Source organism: Mirounga angustirostris, unplaced genomic scaffold, assembly GCF_029215605.1.
Source record: "Mirounga angustirostris isolate CCGP_5_RB_7025 unplaced genomic scaffold, mMirAng1.0.hap1 SCAF_3, whole genome shotgun sequence".
Lineage (NCBI taxonomy): Eukaryota > Metazoa > Chordata > Mammalia > Carnivora > Phocidae > Mirounga > Mirounga angustirostris.
The window spans coordinates 93,113,603-93,133,988 of NW_026991711.1; the positions used below are offsets into that span (position 1 = coordinate 93,113,603).

Sequence of the window (20,386 nt, forward strand, 5' to 3'; positions counted from 1 at the left end):
CTTAAGTTCTTTCATTATAATAGTATGTGTTTTACTTTGAGAAGAGAGTTACAAGGAGAAAAAAATTAAATCGCCCATGAATCATCTTCCTACCGCGAGAAAAGCCCCAAGTCTTATTTTGTTCAGGTCTGCCCATGGATTATATATCCTTTTAACATCTTGATAGTTAGCAGAAAATATTTTTTGGTGGCGTTAAAAACCAGATACATCCCAGCAGTTCCACTAGGTATGTGTCCAAAAGCATTAGAAGAAGGGACTGGGACAGATAGTTGTACCCCAGCGTCCGTGATAGCATCCTTCATGGTAACCAAACTGTGGAGAAGCAGTCCAGTGTCCAGCAGACAAATGGGTAAACAGAATGTGATACATGCATCCAGTGGAGTATTATTCAGCCATAAAAAGGAATGTAGTATTGACGCATGTTACAACATGAATGGACCTTGCTTAGACCAAGTGAAATAATTCAGAGACAGAAAGTAGAATAGGGGTGACCAGAGCCAGGAGGGGTGGGGAGTTATTATTTACTGGGTACAGAATTTTGGTTGGGGAAGATGAAAAGGTTTGCCCAACATATAATGTAGGGGTCATGGTTATACAGCATCTCGACTGTCTTTAATGTCACTGCATTGTACACCTATGAATTAAATGATTAAGGTGATCTATTTTAATGATCAATTTTATGATCAATTTTAAACTGGCTTTTTTTTTTTTTTTTGGCCACAATTTAAAAAAATGCATAAGCACAAAGTGAAGGAGATATATCTTGTCAGCAGCACAAGTCAGACACATGCCCCAGCAGTCACCCAGTGTGGTCTGGCTGCCTGGAGATGGCTCTACCGTGGTTACATAGTCACATGGTGGGGGTGAGGAAAGTGAGGGTTTGCTTTGTTCCCGGCAGTTGGCCCACACTAGCTTGGTTATACTGCCGCCCTGCAAAGGGAGCCAGACAGGCCGGTCAGTGCTCCTCAGGAGAAGGGACCCCCTGGGAGTGAGGGGGGAGTCAGGAACATGACACAAGGGCTAAAGGACACCAAGGGTTTAATTTGTTAAGGACAAGTCTCAGAATTATATTAGGAATGAGGAGCCTGGGTGGCTCAGTTGTTAAGCGTCTGCCTTCGGCTCAGGTCATGATCCCAGGGTCCTGGGATCAAGCCCCGCATCGGGCTCTCTGCTCTGCGGGAAGCCTACTTCTCCCTCTCCCACTCCCCCTGCTGGTGTTCCCTCTCTCGCTGTGTCTCTCTCTGTCAAATAAATAAAATCTTTAAAAAATTTTAAAAAATTAAAAAAAAAAAAGAATCAGGAAGAAAAAGTTTCAGAAAATAGCAACAAAGCCTATTCTTTGACTCAGCATAAAGCCCAGCTGAGAGTCACAGGTGTCCAGGGGGTAATCGGCCTCTCGGATACAGAGTTCTCCGTTGCTAGAGATTAGTAAGCATTATTTGGCTTTGGGGGAGTATATACAAGGATATCCTGGATGGTTGGGCTGCTTTAGATCTTGTGGTGGTCTTCGGGGGAGCGTCTCACATTGGTGGTGTGTCAAGGCCTCACTGAGAAAATCCCACTGTTCATGAAGAAATGATAGGCGGCAGTGCCGGCACACGAGATTCCTGGAGAAACGTTTGAGTAAAAGTCATCACCAAGTACAAAGTAAAACAGCCTTTATGTGTAAATGAATGAATGAAGGGGTGAAAACGTAAGCATATTCGGTTCCCGGTAAGGTAGTTTATGAATTAGATGTTTGCAGATTGAAATTCTAGTAACTGTCCTTCCGTCGGTGGCCAGATTTCAAGTGCAAAGTCTGGCTCTCCTGATACTTCTGAAGAGGTAAAGGAAGAGCGTGTTCAAAGTCCTAAGCAGGAACTGCCCGTGTGCTGTGCTTCAGGTGTCCCGCGATGGTGGAGTTGCCTTGCCTGCCACTGAGGGCCGGGGAGGCAGCGATGTGGTGGAAGGAGGCAGAACAGCTCTGGATAACAAGACGTCCCTCCTCAACACCCAGCCTCCACGCGCCTTCCCAGGGCCGCGGGTGCGAGACTACAATCCGTACCCCTACTCCGACACCATCAACACCTATGACAAGACAGCCCTGAAGGAGGCCGTGTTTGATGATGACATGGAGCAGCTTCGAGACGGTTCGTCTTTCTTTGCTTGATTCCGCCCCCCTCCCCCCCATCCATAAGTGCTTTCTGTGGGGCTTTCTCCTCTCGTCAGAGCAGCTCTGGGCCGACAGGGCAAACCTAAATGGACGTACTGGGTCTGCTCTGGTTAGCCGCTTGCTCAGCGGCTGCTCACTGAGCTCCTGCCTTGTGCTTAGGCATGGAAGGCACAACCGTGAGCGAAAGTATGCACAGTGCCTGCCCCCCCGGGAGCTTACAGCCTCCTCCCGGAGACAGTCATGAAGTTGGAGTCACACAGCTCTCCGGAACTCGGAGCTGTGACACCGTGCGGTGAAGGCAGGTCAGCTGTGCCCATGAGGGAAGGCTTCCCCGAGGAGCCGGGGCCTGAGTGCAGGTCAGAAGCACGAGGGGAGTAGCAGTTAGCTACTGCTGTTGGGGCGCAGAGGCCCCTGCTGTGCCCTCTCCCAGCCCTGAGCTATGGAAGTACGATCCTGTAGCAGCCCCTGAGAGGCTCCATTCTTCTGTCACCGGCGTTTTAACCAGCTCTTCCTGGAGCTGCTTTAGGTTGACTTCTGTCCTGTGGTTTGGAGAGAGGGAATCTGGCACATACTGAGCTCCTGTGTTAACATGGGCTTGCTGCTGAACTCAGTGTTTTACCTGTATATCTAATGAGATAGAGTGGATTATTCCTATTTCACAGATTAAAAATCTAAGGGTCTGGAAAGATTAAATTACTTGTCCCAAAATATACTTGGCATGGAACAGAACTAGTCTGCTGTCTTGTTTTGTTTTCTGACACTTGTGTTAAGACCCATTATCCATTATTGAGTAGTAAGTGAGTCAAGTATGCGTTGGTGTGATGGTATTTTCATCAGGAACTTAATTATTTCCTTTTCACCTGATTGTCATGTTCACTTAATAGTCATTTTTAAAAAATTATATATTCTCTTTGTTTCCAAACCTTTTGTGTTTTAATTTTGAATGGAGAATTAAATCAGAACCCTAAATTAGAACTGTAAACAGCATTCACTGTGTGTAATGAAATGGGTAGCTTGCTGGGGACAAGGAGGCAAATGAGGCACAGTCCCTGGCCTCAGAGAACTCAAGGCCTGTCAGGGGAAACAGACTTATCACAGTGGGCCTGGAAAGAGGGGCCACACTAGAGCAGATGCTGGTTTCAGTGGGGATACAAAAGAAGGAAGACTGGGGGGCGCCTGGCTGGCTCCCTGGCTGTCGGCAGAGCTTGTGACTCAATCTCAGGGTCGTGAGTTCAAGCCCCACGTTAGATGTGGAGCCTACTTTTAAAAAAAGAAGGAAAACTGTGCTCTTTCAGTGGCTCAGACAGTGATGGGATCCTAAGACAGTAGTGAAGTCCTTCAGTTGTCTCAAGGCACATCCCCTGGCTCTTACTTGCTGATTGCCAATGGGTAGCAGCTCCTTAAATTCCCAAGGGATCCCAGTGTGTGTTTCCGGGGCCATGGGCTAGGGGTATGATGGTTTTATGAATTGCCCTTTCGTGGAGTAGGGACCTGTTTCCTTTCATTGCTCATAGAACTGATACATCATTTAAGTTAACCCATTTGTAGCTCTCGTTTAAGATAGAATAGAGATTGGGCTGGGTGTTGGTTGTTATCTGTTCACCATCTGTATACTAAAAGGCTTAAAGGAAAAAAAAAAGGCTCAAAGAGAAAGGTGGGAATGCAGGGGGGAAAGATCAAGTTCTTTAACATTTCAAACTTCCTGTGTGTGTTCCCCTATCTTAGATGCTAAAGAAAAAAAAAGTATGCAAATACAAATTTAAGTAGTTTCTCATGATTTGTCTTTGCCTTTTCATCCTTTGTATTGAAAGGGAATGTTCAGAGTTGAGGTCTCTTGAAAGAATATGGGAAGAGAAAGGATGTCTTCCATGGTTGAAGTCCCTGCGAGTAATTTTGCTAAGTGATCTTGGCAAGTTTAGTCTGTAAATAGTCCAAGAACAGTCTAAACATCTTGATTAGTATTTGTTTGCTGTGCTGGTTACTAAGCTCTGGATATTGGGGCAGGGAAGGGAGGTTAGAGGATCAGATGTGACGGTGAGGAGGGCCCTGAGGAAAATGTGCGTGCTTTGGTGGGTGTGATAGCGGGAGGGGGCTGTCCGGTGGCAGCCTGACTTCAGACTGCTGCGCTGGGGATAGACTTGGCGAAAGAAGACCATAGAGGAGGGACTATTAGATGGTTCCTCCTGTTTGTCTGAAATGGGAGGGGGCAAAAGATGGTAAGGAAGGGTTAAAGACATTGATGCCTGTTCTCACATCTCTGTTTTCACAGCTGGGGTGGTGGCCTGCTGAGGGTGTAGAGAGTGAGGTGGTTCAAAGCCGGGTGGAGGGCATGGCAGCAGGGATGGAGGAGAAGCTGCCTCTGGAAGAGCGGGGAGCCAGTGGAGGGGAGCTTGAGCATCCCCGGGGGCGCGTCCCCAACCGGGGCTTCCCTTGTGATATGACTTGTCTCGGTGTCTCCCCAGTACCCATTGACCATTCTGACTTGGTGGCTGACCTTCTGAAAGAGCTGTCCAACCACAACGAGCGGGTGGAGGAACGGAAAGGTGCCCTGCTGGAGCTGCTCAAGATCACCCGGGAAGACAGCCTGGGCGTCTGGGAGGAACACTTCAAGACCATTCTGCTCCTGCTGCTGGAGACGCTCGGGGACAAAGATGTGAGGCACTTTCCTCGTCCTTATGTTTCCCCCCTTCCCGGGGGACGGGTTATTGAGTCCTGTTCTCCTTGAGTTTGGCTTCAGCTTTACTTTCTGTATTGTGCCTACTATTTACATCAAAACATTTTTCAGATATTTTCTGAGCAGCAGTTAGTGAGGTCATGTTTTGGTCAGAGACAGGCTTGTTCTTAGCTTATTATATGCAAGTTTTTTTTGTAATCGGGTTTGTAGGACCTGAGGGAAACTTGTTCCTGCTTCAGGTTACCTTGTCTAACACAAAATTTCCTACGACTCTGTTAGCATGGAATGTTTTTTTACAACGAGCTCTTTTCTGTGTGAGTTTTATGTTTCATGTGTTAATTGAGAAGGAGGCAAGTTCATTTTTTAAAAGACCCTACTAGATGCTGCCTTCCATGAAATTCTGTGTAGGTTCAGCCCTGCATATGTGAGCAGTTCCAGTGGTCTTCATTGGTCAAGCAACAAGTTCTGGAAGTGTGGATTATTTTCTATTATCTTCTTTATTATTTTTAAAATGAAAAATCCTCTTTGCCCTGTGACATTTAAATGTGGCCCACAAGGCATTTGTACCATGCCTGGTCTGTAACCCTCCCATGTTCATTATCCATCCACGTAGATGACTCTGACAGGAGGGAGCAGCCTAGTCAGAGCCCTGCCTTCACCCATCTGTGTGCTGGTCCCTTATGTGGAGACAGCAGTAAATGTTGGGAATTGTCTGAATTATACTCTAGAAGTAAAAGTCCATCTCTGTACTGGGCTGGCAGAAACAGCAACGAAGTAGGTGTGGTGAAGAGTTCAAGGGCAGGACCGGGTGGATTTGGAGGAAGCTCAACACAGCCCACGGTACAGGTCACACTCAGGGTCACGTTGATGGTGACTTTGTTGGAAGACAGGTGCGCGTGGGGCTGGGGAATGTCATGGTGACTGATTTCTTTCATGCTTCGGGTTAATGGTTTGGTGTACAGATAGAAGGACAGTGATGAAAGGGCTGTATTAACTTCCTTACACAGAGTATTGGCTGCTGAAGCCCGTCTGCTTGGTCGGCCTTCGTCGGTAGGTAAAGTGATGTCACGTAGAGGGCAGGTGGATGGTGTGTTAGTGTGTGAACTGTACAGATGAGCGACGAAGAATCAGGATGTACTTTTTGGCTCTGTTTGGTGTAAACCCCATTTTCTTTTATTGAGATTAGGAGTCTGTTTGACATGGCTTTCCTCCAAATGGTGAGACTCGGGCCTCAGACAGCTCGAGGTGTGTACACATCCCCTTCCCCTGTGATCTCATCATACAGAAGGTCGGGAGTAACAACAGGTCTGCGGCTGTCTTAGTCCACAGTCTTACAGGTCGTGTTGGTGAAATGGTTACATGCTTTTTACCCGTTCTTTTGTACATTTTACAAAAGGGTAATTTGCATATCTAAGCCCCAGAAAGTCTGGAAATCCCCCAGGAGATGGATAATGAACTTAGATGTATCGTCCTCGTTCAGTATCATTTGGTCCTCATTTGGCTCATTCCTGAAACCTTCATCAGGTCCCTCTTAGGTGCTAGGCCCTGGGAATGTCAGCATAGGCACAGCGCCTGCCTCCTGGAGCTGGCCCCTCAGCCTGGGCCACATAAGCAGTGGGACCTGTGTTGGGGTTCCAGCAAGGTGCCGGGGAAGCCCAGGGCTGGGTGCTTGGCTCTGCTGGACGCTGCTGGCTGGCATGTTCACTGAAGCGCTGGGTAGCGTTTGCTAACATCTTCCTTTCCTTTTGTACTCCAGCATTCCATCCGAGCACTAGCATTGAGAGTTTTACGGGAAATTCTGAGAAACCAGCCAGCAAGATTTAAAAACTACGCCGAGCTCACCATCATGAAGACTCTGGAAGCCCATAAAGATTCCCATAAGGAGGTGAGCCAGGCCTCTGGCCTAGGAGTGCTGAGCAGACGAGTCTGGGGTGCATTGAGGATGTGGGAGGAGAGGAGGAGTGTGGATCACTGTATGGCCCAAGACAGGGAGTCGCTGCCTTTGAGCTAGGCCCCAGGCTGTGATACCAGGTGAAGATCCCATTGCTGGTGTGACGGCTGAGCCCAGGTGCAGTTGAGGGCCTGGTGCCACTTGGTAGGTTCCTGATTGCCTTTCCACCTATACAGAAACTGGCCTGTTCCACTGACCTGTCCCTGAGGGATTTCTCAAGTCAGTGGTTCCCATTGCTGTGGGTCAAAAGAAGGGGTGTAGGGGTCTGCCATTTCCTGGTGGCATTCAGCACCCACCAGACTGGTGTTGGGAGATCAAGGTTGGCTTGGGAGACACAGATGTGTGAGTGCTAGAACCAGGTCTTCCTTGTTCCACAACTTCAGACAGGTTCTTTCAGCTTCCAAGCCTCAGCGTTCCTTGTGTGTAAGATAGAGGTGGATATGATCAGTTTCTCATGAGAATTAAATGAGAAGTCAGTGAGGGTTCCTGGCCTAGTACGTGTTGACAGAGGTGCTACACCATGTCGGTCTTCCTCCCTCTCCTGCCCTCTCGTGCCCCTCTCTGCAAGATCTGGATGAACGGACACAGTCATGTCATGCCTCTCCTCCTAGCTCCCGAACACATAAGATGCTAGGAAACTGTCCTGGCACCTCAGAGGCCTACCAGGGAGCCGGAAGGACATGTTTCTGTGCCCTGCACACTTAAAACCGGCCTTAAGTGGGGCGCCTGGGTGGCTCAGTTGGTTAAGCGACTGCCTTCGGCTCAGGTCATGATCCTGGAGTCCCGGGATCGAGTCCCACATCGGGCTCCCTGCTTGGCGGGGAGTCTGCTTCTCCCTCTAACCCTTCCCCCTCTTGCGCTCTCTCTCTCACTCTCTAATAAATAAATTAAAAAAAAAAACAAAAAACGGCCTTAAGTGGATACTCAGTAAATCCTCATCCACTTGCTTCCTGAAGTTCCAGCCCCCATGGCTCACCAGTTCTTTGAGTGTCTAGAGACCAACAGGGAAGATGGATGGAGCTTTCTAAGTACAAGTGATCTCAGCAGCCGATAAAAGGTACTATGGAAAATAGGGCTATGTACTTAGAACTCTAGAAAACTTGAGTGGGTTCGACCCCAGTGACACATAACAACTTGCTCAGGTCATTCTCTCGGCTCCCACGTGACTCTCACGAGCACTCTCGTGGATTAAGGAAATTGCAGTGAGAGCAGTTCTTAACATGTCTACAAAAAGAATCCAGACCCTAAATCATGGTTTTTCTCTGTTTAGCAGTTACGTGGCTGTCAAACAGTGACAGGTCCGACCTCCAGAAGTCCACCCCACGATAGCAGACTTATCAAAGGTCTGGGTCTCATGCTCTGTCTAGGCATCTCCACCTGATAGTCCTAGCACAACACAGGTTCGTAAGTGATAGATATGTCTCAGACGGATACCGTATGCTTCCAAAATCTGGCTTGGTTGTGCGATAGTGAAAATCACTCATGTTTGAACAAAACACTTGCCATTTACAATAACTCATTTAAAAAATGTGAGGACCAGATGAGCTAATACAGTCAACACCATTATTCCTGAGCAAGGAAAGAGGGTCCAAAAAATGCCGTAATTTGTCAGGTAATACGTGGCAGTTACTGGCAGAACCAAGATGTGAAACAGGTCGTGTGTCTCTTTTAAGGGGCAACTGGCCTGGCCTTTGCTGGCTTTTTTTTTTTTTTTTTTTTAACCATAATAGCTTCTCCTTAATGAGAATACATGATCACAAAATGAAGTAAGGGGTGGCTGGGTGTCACAGTTGGTTAAGCGTCTGACTCTCGGTTTTGGCTCAGGTCATGATCTGAGGGTCGTGAGATCAAGCCCCGCATCGGGCTCCACCCTCAGCAGGGAGTCGGCTTGAGATTCTCTCCCCATTTCCCTCTGCCCCTCCCACTGGTGCTCTCTCTCAATTTTAAAAAAGAAGTAAAAGTGGTATTTTTTTTTTAAAGATTTTATTTATTTATTTGACAGAGACACAACGAGAGAGGGAACACAAGCAGGGAGAGTGGGAGAGGGAGAAGCAGGCCTCCCTCGGAGCAGGGAGCCCGATGTGGGGCTCAATCCCAGGACCCTGGGATCATGACCTGAGCCGAAGGCAGATGCTTAACGACTGAGCCACCCAGGCGCCCCTAAAAGTGGTATTTAGTTTGCAAATATCTGATATCAGTTGTTTCCTCAGGAGAGGACATACTTAGAATGTGGCATTAAGGTGAAACTAAGCCATCCAGAGTATGTGGCACTTACTGTCCCCTTGGAAGATGTCTGTGTTTAAAGTCGGCATCCTGATCTTAAACTTTGAAACTTTGACAGTAGACCCTAGGAAGTACACGTGAGCAGAATTAAATAATCTGTTTACTATTAGCAAAATGAGAAATTGAGGAGAGAAAGGTCTTAGGTGTAACGGCCTTTCAATTGCCTAAGGGACAGAAGCAGAAAGTATCTGTTGCTTAAAGTAAACTTACCAGCGTTCAGTTGACATGGAATTCGAGTAACCCAGGGTTTGCACGCTGCTGTCACTGATTGCCTGATAAAGCAGGTGGGGAAAACACTGTGTTCCACATAAAGGAGTGCCTGTATTGGCCCGTCTCCCCTGCTTTGCATACTTTCGTACTCACCTTGACTTGGTGCCCTTGTAGTTCTCCTTATGAAACTTCACTGTCACTTTGCCAGAAGCTCCTCACTCGGGCACCTGTGTGTGTAGGTTTTAGGTGTGGTTTTTTTTCTTTTTCTTTCCCTTTGAAATTCTTGTAGTCTTTCTCGTATTTTAACCAATCTGTCTCCGTTCCCCGTTCTTGTGTTTTCAGGCAGAATACTTAGGTGCACATCAGGTTTGTGTTGTAGCCATCTTGTTGGCAGAGAACATCGCACACGGTATTTCTTTAGTTATGTTTTCTCGTCACTACATTCGGGCGTTATTCAGACATTGGGAAGGATCCAAAATGTTTCTAGACCCAGTGACTAATATATCGGTCCTACAGAGGCAGAGTCTGCTCTCCTAGCTAATTAGTACTTCCCAGATGTGGTCATTCCTTTGAGCGCCCCGGAACTTCCGTCCCGTGGGAAGCTAGTTGGTTTTGTATTCACAGACAGAGCCCAGGCTTTAGCAGGACATGAAGGACATGAGACCTGGCAGGCTGGCACAGCTGCCCTGAGACCTTAGCAGCAGATGTCCTCCCGTGCCCGCTGTGGTGGTGGCCATGCCACAAGGCACCTTGTGATGGCACCGGGACAATAGCAGTGAGAGAAGAGGAGTAGGGTAGGGCTAATGATAAGATGGCTTGTTTTCCCATCCTTTAAGCCAGGGTCTGTTTTCTCGGGGTCTTTTAAAAGGAACCGTGCATGTAAAACACTTTTGCTACATACTAAAAGTGTACCAGGTACTAGATCTCGCTCAGGCATCACCCATCTTCAGCCAACACAGACCTGGTTAAGCACCATGGAGGATTTGGATACCAGTTTAGAGTTTCTATTTGAGACGTTGGTGTGGATCAGCTTAGAGATGTTTTCCTGTTCCTTATTTGAATAAATACATCTCCTTCATTATCTTAACTCCTTGTTTTTATGTTTTTAGTAAATAAACTTTGCTACAGAGTTTTAACGTCTTATTAATGAAGTCACTGTGGTTTTCAGGATGGTTAGCTTGTAGCGACCATCTTGAAGAGCCCAGCCTTGGTAGTGACCCTCAGAAATCTGAAGCCCATTTTCTGTTTTGAAAGAAAACATCAGTTTTACCTTACTCCTCTTAGAATTTGCAATCTGTTAGGGCTGGTGCTGATTCTCTCCTTCACCGGTGAAGAGGGGATTTGATAAGAGAATCGATGATACGAATGGATTCTGGGGTCAGCGTTGGGGGGGATGACTCTGGAGGCAGGAAACCCGGTTTTCAGTCCAGCGTGTGTCCTGTCCAGCTGTGTTGTTGGGTCTCATCACCTCTGTGTGACCCTTTAAAGCATGAGCATCACGAGACTCAAAGACATGACAGTGTGGACATGTCATATGCTCTGTTAATATTATCACGTGAAACTGGTTTTAGACATCCTTATCTGTTTCAGAAGCACCTCTTTCTTCGTAAACAATTGATGTGCCGATTATGATTCATTTTAGACACATTTGATGTAAGAATAGCTGTTGCTCCCAGGAATTTTGTCTGACATATAATCCCCCAAATGTGGAAATGTTTGGTAAATGTTTATTTACAGTTGAAAGAAACACCAACTCTGTGTCTTGAAGATGTTCTATAATTGAAATTCTTGGGTTGTTTCCTGAACTTGCCCTTGCCCACGTTAGTGAATATTCAGTTTTATTTGTCTATAGCATCCTTTTATGTGCTGGACTGGGTCACCAAACATTTCTTGCCATGCACAAAAGTCTGGGGCTTCCGGACATCACCGTCTGGCATTGGGTGGTTTGACTTGTTTGGGGAAGTTGGATTCTGAGATAAATATAAAACAGTTTTTTTCTTTTAGGGGTTTTGAGCTTAAAGCATTTCTAGTTAATTTTATATTTTATAATTTCAAGGAATTAAAAGTAAAGCCAGACCAAAATTATTTTTAAAATAAACATTTCGGGAACTAGCTTCTTGCTTCTACTTTACCCTGCTGGTGTGGCATGTCTTACGCAGTCCTTTTGACAAATAGGCCAGAGAAAAGCAGCATTGTGTCAGTGTGTCACGTTTTATTTTAGCAAGCGGATAATTCTCTTTCAAATACCAGTTAAAATCACTAACTGAGGGGCGCCTGGGTGGCTCAGTCGTTAAGCGTCTGCCTTCAGCTCGGGTCCTGATCCCAGGGTACTGGGATCAAGCCTCACATCGGGCTCCCTGCTCCGCGGGAAGCCTGCTTCTCCCTCTCCCACTCCCCCTGCTTGTGTTCCCTCTCTCGCTGTATCTCTCTCTGTCAAATAAACAAAATCTTAAAAAAAAAATAAAAAAAAAAAATAAAATCACTAACTGACCACGACTAAACCCAGACCCTCTGCACTCTAGAATGGTCTTTGGAAGCCTTCCGGGGCAGCAGCCGCTGTCAGTTGGCTCTAGAGAACAATGAGTTGTGTGAACCTGGAGAAATTACTTCACCTCTCTGGACCTTGGTTTTTCTTATCTGTTAGCGCAGGGAGTGTACTAGATGATTATCTGTGTCTCATCCAGCCTCACGGTGCTAGAAGTTGCTATTGAGTAAGAAACCTAAGCCTTTGTAGGTCCTAAATATGTACTTTTTCCTTGATTCAGTCTTGGGATGTGGCTAGAAACCCTATTTCCTTTGTACGTTTTTGCTGCTTAACAGAAAGGCAAAAACAGAAATCTATGTACTCATTTAAAGGTTAATAGTTGCCAAGCCAACAGTCTGACACTAATAGCACAAATTCTGGTAAATATTTTATTATTGGAGGCAGGAAGTGGGGGGGCAGGGGGCAGGGCTCCAGTCTTCAAAGAGCCCGTGGTTCCGTTGAGGTTAAAGCAAACGTGTGGTTCAGAGTGAGATGCGCTAGGAGTTTGGAGTGGGCTGGAAGAGGCAGGGAAGACTGCCTGAGGTAGTTAGAATCCTCCCCCTAACTACTCCTCGCAGGCAGTCTTGGGTTCTAACAGTGAGCCAGGGCAGCACAGCCAGGGGGAGGGAACATGGACTTTTAGAAGACTCCATAGAACCCACACTGCTGTCGTGTTCTATATGTCAAGTGGAGCTACCCTGTCCCACCCCGCAGGATTGTCGTAAAGTGCCAGGCACGGTGTCTGCTTCTGAATGGCAGCGCCGGCCGCCCTTGCAGTGTTGCTCGGGGCAGGGGTGCGGCTCCTCCCTCTGGTGGACTGGCCCTCCTAGGAGCCTGGTGTGAATCGTGGCCTTTAGCTCCTGTAGCTTCAGGAAAGGCATCTTACCCAGAAACAGGCAAGAGGGCCATTGTTTAATGTCAGAGCCTTTGAGTTTGGAGTTTGAGGTCCTGGGTTCTCATCTGGCTTCTGCCTTTCACTGGCTGTGTGACTGTGGGCAAGTCACAGGCGCTCTCTGGGTCTCTAGAATGCAGGTGCACGGGGAGCAGGGATGCGCCATGCCCTGCAGGACTCATTGTTGAAAACTGAAGGTACTGGGGCGCCAGGGTGGCTCAGTCATTAAGCGTCTGCTTTTGGCTCAGGTCATGATCCCAGGGTCCTGGGATCGAGCCCCGCATCAGGCTCCCTGCTCAGCGGAAAGCCTGCTTCTCCCTCTCCCACTCCCCCTGCTTGTGTTCCCTCTCTCACTGTGTCTCTCTCTGTCAAATAAATAAAATCTTTAAAAAAAAAAAAAAAAAAAAACTGAAGGTACCATCCTTTCTCTCCTCGTCCACCCAAGAAAGTAGATGGATTGACAGAATTGTCGACAAGCTTTCCTAAATATATCTAAGAAGGCTCTTTAAATTTGGCTGAGCAAACTTTAAAATACCAATGGAAAACACAGCTTTTGTCTTAGGGCTACTGCCCTGGAGTGGCTGTCACACTGTCACCTCCAGCCTGGAAAACACCATGAGATTTGAGAGGTGGACACTGGGGATGCAGTGGAGGAGGCTTCTGTGTGATTCCCAGCTTCCCGTCTGAGATTTAGGTTGTCTCTTCAGCCCCTCCTGAGAGGCCGGCCAGCCCAGTGTCTGCAGTGCCCTCCCAGCTCTCAGCCCCTTTTCCTCTTGGCCCTAATTCTGCCCTTTGGGGTAGGACAGAATGAGTCTCCCCCTTAGCTGCCTTAATACATTATGAGAGAGAAAGTATTGCCCCAAATCTGCTTTTCCAGGCAAGGATGTGATGGCTCTCTTGTTAGACATCATTTCATTCAGACTCGGTCTCCTGACATTTTTCCTGTGTTTCCCGCCGCCCCCCCCCCCCCCCCCCAGGAGAAAGTGCTTGTCAAGTAGGCATGGAAGATAAGATTATATAACCCAAGATAATGTGAAAATCCTTGATTTTATAGTCTCCCCCTCATTTTTCTGATGACGGAAGCTGAGGCCTGGAAAGCAGAAGAAATTTATCCCCAGACCACCTCACTAGTTGATAACAAAACCAGGTCCAAAACTCAGGCCTGTGGACATTCCACTCAAGAGCTTTTTTTTTCTTTCCTGCCTTGCTCCCTCTGGCATGGTACTGAGCCTAGCTAAGTGAGGACTCGCAAGCAGGTCCAGACCCATGCTGGCACCCCACCTTAAATCCTGGCATTTATTAAGTGCCAGTCTCTCACCAATGACCAAATCTCAGGATCCTGGTGGATACCAAAACTCAGTGTGGATCCCATTTGTATAAGGTCTTTCTGGCTTTTCCCCAGGAGGTGGCGCCATGCTTTTCCTTAGCCTCCACATTTCTGAGGGGCTAAACTAGGTATGCCCAACTGGGAAGACTTCTTTGATTCCAGTCATTGTTTAGGAACATTTACTTTTTTTTTTTTTTTAATTCAACCAATTTTTCTGGTATGTCTGTGACAGAGCCAAACCAAACTTTGCGAACTTAAAACCCACAATCCAAATTTTGACAAGTTCTGTGCTCTAGAAGAAACCTTATCTTTAAGCAAACATTCATTAATATTCTTAGTAATGATCTCATTTTTTTTTAAAAAAAAATGAGGAAATTACGCTTTTCCTAGCTGGCTACTATTATTTCACTAACTTTGAAAAGAAAGAATCCTTATGTTTCTAACCAGACTGTAGCAGAGTCGGACTTAGAACAGTTTGGATCACTTCAAGGTGGATTATAACCGCTTGATTCTGCCGTGTCATAAATATGCCCCATTGCCCTTTTTAAAATCCTTGCCGTTTCTGGCCACCTTGCCTCCTAAACAGTATTGTTCTCCTTCCTTTCTGGTGCCCATGTTTACTTTTGCTCTCTGTTTGCTTACATTTATAATCTTTGCTTCTTATGTTACATAGAACACAGGGGCAAAACCTAAAGTTCACCCTGATTCAGGCAGCTCGCCAAAAACTGGGGGCTTGGCATCTCGAGGGAAGTCAGGAACACCTACCCTCCTTGCCAAAAACGATGTCTGCCTTGGGAAACTTTCTGTAACCGAGTGTAAGAGAGAAGGCCTCAAACTTACCATCTCAAAGTGCACCTTCTGGCTTTTTATTTTCAGACATTTTCCGAAAACCTTTTTATGTTAGGTACATTTGATTAAATGCTTCATGCAGGGTGACATGGAAAATTCCTGGAGTTCTAGAACGAAAAGGAAGTTCTCCTTGGGTTTGGGTTTCAGCTCAGCAGATGTGAAAGTCTATGGGTTGCCTAGGGTAGGGTAGCTGCCTAGGGTAGGGTAGCTCCCTTTCACCTGAATGACGAGAGAGCACGGAGAGGTGGGAGGGAAGGAAGGACACCTTACGATGGGACTGAGTTCTCGCTGTGAGCCTGCCAGTACCCTTCCTCATCCCATTAATGCTCGCTGCATGCCGAGGGGTGTGGGGAGGCGGTCTGCTCCTGTCAGGACTGTTGAGTGGCGCTGCTAACACCTGAATCCCAGGATGTTTACACGCCTGTCTTTGCACCCACTGAGCTGCTGCCCCGCTTCTAGCGGGATCCTAAACGTGGATTCCTGTCCCTCGGTATTTTCTTCCTTGGCTATATCTATGAAGTTATCCAGTATTTTCTGACCCTGCTATTTTTTCCCCCATGTTTAAAAACTAAGAAAGTTTCTTCAGTCAGTACTAAGCATTCTGAGCAGTATATTAGGATACTTGGAAACAGTAGTTTTGCACAGCAGAAAGGCATGGGTTTCAGAGCACGGTCTCGGTCTCCCTGTGGGACCAGCTTAGAAAAGAGATGGACCCCCTCTTCCACTGTCCACCTTCTGCTTAGCAGTACGTAACTCAGCCACGTGCCCAGTGTGGGGCTTTCCCAAGTGCACTGTGGACTTACGGCAACCCGTGGGACATGCAGGAACTGAGGAGGAAGAAAAGCACTTGATTTTCGGGTAATTCGTTGCATGATGGAAGTCTTCTCAGAAATACACTGCCCCTCGTCAAACAGCGTATACTAGAAAAAACCAACCTGAACTAAAGTCTCTTTTGCAAAGGACAGAGCTGTTGCCTTTCAGGCATGTCACCTGGAATGGGACCCTCTGGGCCTTCTACGGTTGATTTTGCCCAAGGCTCAAGTTGGTCATTTATAGATATCTTGCTTTCTCCTCATTTTCTGGGCTAACTCCTCGGTTGGAACATGTAAATGCAAATCAGTGAGGCATGCCCCAGAGGTGACTTTGCCAGTCGTGGGCACTTTTAAAAATACATACACTGTGGGAGTACTTGTTTGACAAACTCACTGAGCACCTGGTGACCTCGTGCATATTGGGCGTTCTGTTGGGCACGGGGGATAGAAAAGTGGCTAAGATGGGAGCTCACCTTCCAGGGGCTTTTAGTCTAGTGGGAGAGAGCACTTGAGCAAGGTGTTTGAGTGCAGTGATGAAGGTGTGCCCACGAGGCTTCCCAGAGCCATACTACCGTGAGTGAGTCTTGAAGGCTGACCTGGCCCAGCCAGGAGAAGAGCACGAGTGAGCGACGGTGAGGAAGAATGGAGGGGTTAGTCCGGGGCTCTGAGAAGTGGCCAGCAGGGCATGTGCAGGGCGTGCCCTCCGCTCCGTGTCATCAGGGCACAGGGGGACAGGGAGGGAGGGCAGAAACACCGCTAGATGGTCAGGCAGGAGCCAAGCCTTGCTGGCCTTCCACGCCATCTTGACGAGTGTGGGCCTGGTTTGGGGTTAGCTTTTTAGAGAGATTCTTGGCAATGGCAGACCCACTTGATGTGGGTGCTAGCCCGGGTCAGAGGGGTCCTCGGGCCAGAGCTGTGCTCTCTGGCAGCCCCAGAGCTCCCAGGTGCTCCACTCTGCCCCCCGGTGGCCTCTTGGCTGCAGGTGTTTGTAGGTTATCTCACTCCAGTATCTGTCACAGTTGATACCTTTTATATCCCCATTTTAGAATTTTTAAAAAATTGAGGCCCGATTATCAGACCAATTGAGTGTCTTGCCAGAGGAATGAACTCAGGTTTGTCTGCCCGCTGCTCTCAGAGGCTGGGAATGTGTCCATACAACTCTGGAGCTGCCCTTCTTGAGCTGAAAGGTGGAAGGTCATGCGTGCCCACCAGGGCCACGCAACACTCTGCTTTCAGGGGACGTGTGTGGAAAAAGATGCGCCTTGGCAGGAGATTGAGTTGGCAAGGAGAAAATCACAGTGGGCTTTCTCTAAATTGTCTCATGTGTGTGTAAAGTGGAGGGCGATGTCATCACTGTGACTGACTGAGTTCATGCTTACAGACAGGGCGGTCGGCCCGCGTGTGTCAAGGTGCCTGGGAAGGCTGAGCTCGCCGCCTGGCTCACCCAGACTGCTCACATACTGTAGAGGAGGTGGAGACATGGTGGGCTGGCTCTGCATGACCAGGGGCCCTTGATCTGGAGGCATCCCCACAGAACACCCGGGATGCGTTCCGCAGATGCTCATTCTGCGTCCCGTCCCCCACCAACTTCCTTTCATCTAATCCTGGCCAACAGCGGGACGCTCTACAGGCGGCAGCTCCCCGCCATCCGGCCCCTGCCTGCTTCTGTGGCCTGGTCCACCACTTCCTGGGGCTTTGCATCCTCATGCTGCCCCTCTGCACAGACCGCCCCCCACCCCCCACCCCCAGTCCAGCACCGTGAGGGCTGGGCCCCCAGCCATCGTCCTCACGCCTGTGGCCTGAGCTCTGAGCTCAGTCCCTGACACACAGGAGCAAATGAATGTATACACAGAGCACGAAACAGAAGGCAGAAGGAATGGTGGTATGAAAGGAACATTGCTCTTATGGGTTTATTAAGAGTAGGATTCTTTTCTCTCTGTAGTGCTTTGCATGATCTAAATAATAATAAGCACAGATAAATTGTGATGTTCTTGATACCTGTCTTCTCACATGCACACAATATTCATCCTTGAACCATGCTGATCAGGGTCCCCGTTTTGACTCCTGAAATGATTAATACATAATCCCAATCTTTGCCCCCACAGAGTATGCGTTGTGTCCACGAGCATGCTGGCCAGGTGATGGGGGCGTGAGCTTATTGAATGAGACACCTAGACTTTGGTCAGTGCTTTAAGGAGATAGCAGGCCCTCCCAGGGAAAGTTCAAAAGGCCTCTAATAAGAAAGAAAGAGAACTTTGAGAATTCAAGAAGGCAGGGCCTCTTTAAATAGAAACCTATTCTCAGGAAGACAGAATGAAATTCAGTCCATCTGGAAGTGTTGCACACCTGGTAAAAATCCAGCCTTACAGCGTACTTTGCGGTACAAAGGAAATGCCCCAGCCCCTGTCTACTAGGACTTTGCAGCCTGTTTGGGAAGAAGGGGACACACATGAAAATGTTGGCAAGAATGCAAAGAACCTGTAATAGGTGCCAGCAATAGAGGAAAAACTCTAGGAGTTGAGGAAAAAGATCTTTCTGCTGGTCAAGGAGGGCACATGGTCAACCACGTGTGTTTGAAGGACAGTGAGTTTTCTAGTTTAACTAGTTTTCTAGTTTTTAGTTTAGAGCTTGTGGAAACATAGGAGATAAACAGAGATAACAATATTTATTATGGTGATCGTAATGATAGCCTGTATTATAAATACAGAGGCACCACGCTCAGCTAACACCCAGGGAGTGTGACTCCATGCCAGGGTTCAGATTCAGTTCTGGAAGATGACGGGCCGCCAGCACCCCATCCTCCCTGCTCCCCATGAACCAAGGGCTGAACTGTTAACTTTCCCTGATCTCAAAAAAACACTTGAAGTAAATTTTTTTTTTTTTTAAAGATTTTATTTATTTTTTAGAGAGCGAGCGAGAGAGAAACAGCATGAGAGGGGAGAGGGTCAGAGGGAGAAGCAGGCTCCCCGCTGAGCCGGGAGCCCGATGTGGGACTCCATCCCAGGACCCTGGGATCATGACCTGAGCCGAAGGCAGACACTTAACCATCTGAGCCACCCAGGCGCCCCTTGAAGTAAATTTTTATGAACACATTCTCCTTGCTATGAATAGTACTATGATGCTCATTGCAATTTTTCAATATAAAAAATATGAAGAAGAAAATAAAATGACCCATAATCTTACCACTCTGAGATAGTGAGTGAACATTTCGTGCATTTCCTTCCAGGTTTTTCATAGTGTTAAATGCCAGCTGTTGGGACATGAGTAGCCAAGGTGGAACTTCCACCGTTAATACACCATGACCAGTCTTAATACCAATTTTTAAATGAGATGAATTCAGCCCCCTTGTGTTGAAAGGATTTCCCATTACTGTTCAGAGAGCAAAGCAGACATGCAGACCGCTGAGGTACACTCCGGGAAGTGAGCCCTGTTCATGGGGTAGCGTAGCCCACACTGAACATGAGGCTGGGCTGCGTCTTGTCCCGAAGCCCTGACCGCAGCGCCCTGAGATCTGACCCTGTCCTTCCTAGAGAGAGGAGCTGGGGCTCTGGGGGGCAGTGCCTCAGTCAGGGCCCCGCAGTGACCTCATGCGGTCCGTGTGTCCTATCCTCCCTGGCTTGTAAGCCCCGATGTCTTAGCCCACTCTTGCCTAGGTCTAGAAGATGTCTTCCAGATGGTCTGTCTGCTGTTTTTGTTGGTCAGTCTTTGCTTCAATCACGAGAGCACTGGGGTGATTGAAGGCTTGAGGTGATAACCTTGGTCTTCTTGCTGAGTTAAAGACAGAGCTGACTTGTTTCAAATAGCAGAACACAAAGCAGAGAAGAGTCTGGGTGGAATGACCAGTCCAGGGCAGGGCAGTAGGAGAAAAGTAGTAGATTTTCATTACATTTCATAAGGAAATGCATATATGTTTACAGCCTGGTGTTTCTGTTGATCATTTATATATGTAGCCCTGTGCTATTAATAGGAGTAACTTTCATCTACTGAATAGTACATTCTGATACTACTTATCAAATGGTATTTGAGAGGTATCCCCATCTTACAGATAAGGAGATGGGGGTTTAGCACTTGTGAATGGCGTGGCTGAGGTTTGCCACCTAAGTCCAGAGCCCGCGCTCTTTGTTCCTTGCTGGGTTTTGCATTTAATTTCTACCTTTATTACAGAGGGTTTTTGCGGCCCTTCTGGTGGCCTCTAGTACAAATACTTAGTGTATTCTAGTGCACTGTGACCTTTCCAGAGGTCAGAGGCTGCTCCTTTGGCCATGAGGTGGCCATTTCATGGACCTCTTTCAGAGTGCAAGTTGAGGGTGATACCAGCACAGATTCTTGGAAAAGGAAGAATCTCCTCACAGGGGGATAAATGAAACAAGACGAAACCAGAGAGGGAGACAAACCATAAGAGACTCTTAATCTCAGGAAACAAACTGAGGGTTGTTGGAGTGGTGGGGGGTGGGAGGAATGGGGTGGCTGGGTGATAGACACTGGGGAGGGTATGTGCTATGGTGAGCGCTGTGAATTATGTAAGACTGATGAATCACAGACCTGTACCCCTGAAACAAATAATACATTGTATGTTAATGAGAAAAAAAAAAGAAGGAATCTCCTCACAGGGAAACCCGGAATTCTTTCTGAGCCTCCCCAACTGCTTTACAATTAGGCGCTTTCATGGAATCCTAAGTATTGAAGCCATTCTGATTTTTCTTCTAGGCTTC

At 47.5% G+C, this 20,386-nt stretch overlaps 1 protein-coding gene across 4 annotated transcripts in view; it reads left to right on the plus strand.

Annotated features, from left to right (window-relative positions):
• The window catches only part of CLASP1 (cytoplasmic linker associated protein 1), a 263,675-nt gene that overhangs the window by 228,327 nt on the left and 14,962 nt on the right, over positions 1-20,386 (plus strand). For all 4 annotated transcript variants that reach the window (XM_045869025.3, XM_045869027.3, XM_054506248.2 and 1 more), the window contains 3 exons: positions 1,883-2,129; positions 4,615-4,805; positions 6,583-6,711. In XM_045869025.3, coding sequence (XP_045724981.1) covers positions 1,883-2,129; positions 4,615-4,805; positions 6,583-6,711 — 567 coding nt within the window. The remainder of the gene's footprint in view (positions 1-1,882; positions 2,130-4,614; positions 4,806-6,582; positions 6,712-20,386) is intronic.